The sequence below is a fragment of the Triticum dicoccoides genome, chromosome 2B (genome assembly GCF_002162155.2).
Source record: "Triticum dicoccoides isolate Atlit2015 ecotype Zavitan chromosome 2B, WEW_v2.0, whole genome shotgun sequence".
NCBI classification, from domain to species: Eukaryota; Viridiplantae; Streptophyta; class Magnoliopsida; order Poales; family Poaceae; genus Triticum; species Triticum dicoccoides.
Window position 1 is genome coordinate 359,018,342 of NC_041383.1, and position 4,689 is coordinate 359,023,030.

At 47.3% G+C, this 4,689-nt stretch overlaps 1 protein-coding gene across 1 annotated transcript in view; it reads right to left on the reverse strand.

Moving 5' to 3' along the window:
• Positions 1 to 429: 429 nt before the first annotated feature.
• LOC119363699 (NADH dehydrogenase [ubiquinone] flavoprotein 1, mitochondrial-like) overlaps positions 430 to 4,689 on the reverse strand; it is a 7,621-nt gene continuing 3,361 nt past the window's right edge. Inside the window, exon 2 of the mRNA XM_037629069.1 lies at positions 430 to 2,151. Coding sequence (XP_037484966.1) covers positions 688 to 2,151 — 1,464 coding nt within the window. The 3' untranslated portion in view covers positions 430 to 687. The remainder of the gene's footprint in view (positions 2,152 to 4,689) is intronic.

Sequence of the window (4,689 nt, forward strand, 5' to 3'; positions counted from 1 at the left end):
AGACCTCCGCCCGTCGTTTTGCTTTCCGGCCGAAAATAGCTCTTGGTCAGTAAGTTACACCTGTAAATAAATTACACCTGTATTCAAATACATCGATACCAAGCGCGCCTTAAGGTTTTGCCTTAAGCAACTTTACGATCATTGCAGTTCTTATACGAGTCCAGTCAAGCAGGAAGAATATTATCTTAGGTTGCTTGCCCGGACATGGGTAAACTATGCACCATCCAGATCACCATAACGTGCCCTACCCCACCATGAATATCGTCAGCAAGGTTCAGAAAGAAAATATATCTTTTGAAGGAGATGGGGCTAGACTAAGGTTTTGCCTTCATTTTAGCTTCGTCTGGCTGCTGTTCAGGAAGCCGAATAGAAGTGGCCCACTAATCCATTATTAATACCAACTTGAGCAAACATTAGCCATCAGATGCCGACATAATTTTAGAGTTCACTCAGATTATGAGGATAGTTAACATTAAAGAAGAAAAACAGGCTCATGTAACATACAGGGTACAATCCTTCATATTCGTTTCTACTTCTCCATCAAAGCACGCAGGCTTCATCAGCGCATCAAATGAACATGGACATAAAAGGTTCAAACCAATAAGGTAAGCTACATCTGCTAGTACAGAAGAGCTTCACCAGTTTGCATTATTTCTGTGAATAAAATCAGGAAAACAGAAGTGGTGCTCATGCAGAAGCTGCCATCAGCAGCTCGCTATCAGCTCGATCACGGATCCTCCTTTCCAGCTCAGGCCTGAAGTGCCTGATAAGACCCTGCACAGGCCATGCTGCAGCATCCCCGAGGGCACAGATCGTGTGGCCTTCAATCTGCTTGGTCACCTCCTGAAGCATATCGATCTCTTCTAGCTTTGCATTGCCCACTTTGAGCCTCTCCATGATCATCCAGAGCCATCCTGTACCCTCACGGCAAGGCGTGCACTGCCCACAGCTCTCATGCTTATAGAAGTATGACAGTCTAGCAATCGCATCAACTACATCTGTGGATTTGTCCATCACCATAACTGCTGCAGTGCCTAATCCGGACTGTACAGCCTTTAGTGCATCATAGTCCATCAACACGTCATCACATATGTGCTTTGGCAACAGAGGAACAGATGAACCGCCAGGGATAACTGCAAGCAGGTTATCCCATCCTCCTCTCACACCTCCGCAGTGCTTCTCGATCAATTCCTTCAGAGGTATACTCATTTCCTCCTCAACGGTACAAGGTTTGTTCACATGACCTGAGATGCAGTAAAGTTTTGTTCCCGAGTTACTCTTGCGTCCAAAACTCGCAAACCATTCTGGGCCACGCCTAAGAATTGTTGGAGACACAGCAACAGTTTCAACATTTGTGACAGTTGTGGGGCAGCCATACAGCCCAGCATTGGCAGGGAAAGGTGGTTTCAGCCTTGGTTTACCCTGCTTGCCTTCAAGACTCTCCAGTAGGGCAGTCTCTTCACCACAAATGTAGGCACCGGCACCAAAATGTATATGTACATCAAAATCATAGCCTGACCCGCAAGCGTTTTTACCAAGAAGTCCTGATGCATATGCTTCCTGCCGAGCTTTCTCAAGGTTCAGACGCTCATTCACATATTCACCTCTAATGTAGATGTAAGCAGCTGATGCCCTCATACCAACTCCAGCAATCAGGCACCCTTCCAGAAGCTTGTGGGGGTCATGACGCATGATTTCCCTGTCTTTACAAGTTCCTGGTTCACTCTCATCAGCATTAACAACAAGATAAGAAGGACGTCCATCAGACACTTTGGGCATGAAGGACCATTTGAGGCCAGAAGGAAAACCTGCACCTCCACGCCCTCGTAGTCCTGATTTCTTCATTTCATTCACTATCCAGTCTGCCCCTTTAATCACTAAATCCTTGGTTCTATACCAGTCACCTCTCTTCATTGCACCTTTCAGAAAAGGGTCATGAAGACCATAGAGGTTGGTGAAAATACGATCTTCATCTTTAAGGTCACCAAAGTGAGTCTTCTCTGGAGGTGGGGGTGGTGGTGGAGGCTGTGGTGTGCTTGATGTAGTAGCAGCCTGGGTGCTGAATGATCTGCCAGCAGGATGCAGGCCGGCACATGAGATAGAACGAGTAGGCTGTGCCTTTGATAGAGAATGCAAGTACTCAAGTGCGGCCTGGAACGAAGGAAAAACAAGACAAAATGAGGGATATGCCAATATTCTTAATTTGACTAGAACTATATGAGCCAATTTTAGAGTAAAGGAAGACAATAAGGCAATGGTAATTTAAAGGAAAGAAGGATTAATTAGGCAATGATGCCAGCAAGCAAGCTAACTCGATGTGGATGAAGTTGCACACTAGCCTTGGACAAAGTACAGAAGCAACGGCACAGTGCAGTGTGATTGTACTCCCTCTGTAAGGGTTTAGTGGGCCAGCAAGCCAAATCGGCAGGACCAAGGAACCCCGGGTTTACCACTGGTTATTAGCGGACGCTCCAGAAACCATATAATCTAATGCCTTAACTGATCCGCATTAGTAGCTACCGCACCCTTCTCACGCTTATTCCTCGCGCACACCCCCATCTTGGCCAATTCATGGCCAATCCGAACCGAATAAGCAGCGCCCGCACCAGCTGATCGTGTGTCCGTTTTAATTGAGAACTGAGCCCACCATCCCATCTCTTTTGCTAACGGGTGGGAGTTAATTGCGGCGGGAAATGAACCGAATGGGGGGAGCTCCAGGAAAAAGTGAAGTGTTTCCACATCTTGGTCGAGGCAACGGCCTTTTAAATCTGGACATGCCTATGCTGCTCGCTGGCCTAATAAACCCGGACGGAGGGAGTATAACAGAAGCACTGTATATGATGTGATCATAACTCATATAAATCGCAATTGTTCTTACCAATTATCTGGACACATAATTACGGCTAAAAATGGGAATTGTGTGCCAAAAATTACAACAAATCCAAATGGCCAATAAATACCCTAAAATCCAATAGAAAAACTAAATTCCTGACCAGCCTTATTCCACTTTGTCCTATTCAAACAAATCAGCTCAACAATCACAACATGTTACCAGGACGAATCCACAACCAGGACGAATCCACAACCACTAACCAAGCAGTAGCCTAAGTTTCCCATCACCCCAGACTTGCAATGAACAAGGTCATGACAGCAGCTCTCCATAACTCCAACCACCCAAACCCAACCCCGGATCAAGGAAACACCCAATCCCAGACACACATACATATCTCGAGTTGGAATGGGGAAAGAGGCGCTCAGGGTTGTCTACCCCCTTGGTGGTGATCTCCAGAAATGCAGAATCCTTGGCCACCTGCACGGGTACTTCACCTGTGACCAGCATCCAGCTGCTGCAGACCCAAACCGTACTGGCGGCGGCGCAGGAGGCAGCGTTGGGCAATGTGGCATACGGGCTATGTTTTAAAGGCGTCCCTAAGGCGACGCCTAGGCGTCGAAGCGCTCCCCCTCCGCTTTGGAAAATCGACCGCTTTGGGCGCCTAGGCGTCCAAAGCGCCCGCCTAGGCGTCGCCTAGGCGCCAAAGCGCCCCCCCTCCCTAAGGCGGTAAGGCGTCGCCTTAAAAACATAGCATACGGGTTTTTCCTCCTTCTCTGCCTCCTATTTGTTTTATGGTTGGATGGACACGACTTTGTGGGTGGACAAGTGTGGTGCTTCGGTCTGGGGGATTTGGAGCAGACAACGTGGGAAAGCTTCTGGCATTCTATGTGATAAGAGAGTGCCACAAAAGCTAAAAGGCAAGTTCTACAGGACGGCGGTTCAACCCGCAATGTTGTATGGCGCTGAGTGTTGGCCGACTAAAAGGCGACATGTTCAACGGTTAGGTGTGGCGGAGATGCGTATGTTGAGATGGATGTGTGGCCACACGAGGAAGGATCGTGTCCGGAATGATGATATACGAGATAGAGTTGGGGTAGCACCAATTGAAGAGAAGCTTGTCCAACATCGTCTGAGATGGTTTGGGCATATTAAGCGCAGGCCTCCAGAAGCTCCAGTGCATAGCGGGCGGCTAAAGCGTGCAGAGAATGTCAAGAGAGGTCAGGGTAGACCGAATTTGACATGGGAGGAGTGTTAAGAGAGACCTGAAGGATTGGAGTATCACCAAAGAACTAGCTATGGACAGGGGTGCGTGGAAGCTTGCTATCCATGTGCCAGAGCCATGAGTTATGAGTTGGTCGCAAGATCTTATGGGTTTCACCTCTAGCCTACCCCAACTTGTTTGGGACTAAAGGCTTTGTTGTTGTTGTTGTAACATGGGATGTGTTTGACAATATTAACACCCAATGGACTTGGTTTGATCGTCAGATCGTCATGCTTCTCTTCTAATTTTGTGATTAGATATGATACTTATTGTTTAATCTGTTCAATCTTTTGTAATGCCTGATATCCTATATAACTAAATAGTTGAGCCCCGGTAGCCTATTTATCTCAACACGCAAGCATGCATGGGAAAAGAGCCACCTCAACATGCAAACATGCATAGTAATAGGCCCACCTCAATAATTAATACAGTGAATCTGTTCAAGAAAGCATTTTTAGGCAGCGCTTAAGCGAAACGCTTCGCTTCTACCCTAGGCGCAACTTTTAGCATTGAGCGGAAAAAAGCGAGATTTAGCGGCCGCTTTAGTACTAAGCGTTGGTTAAGCGAGCGCTACGCGCGCTTAAGCGAAGCCTGG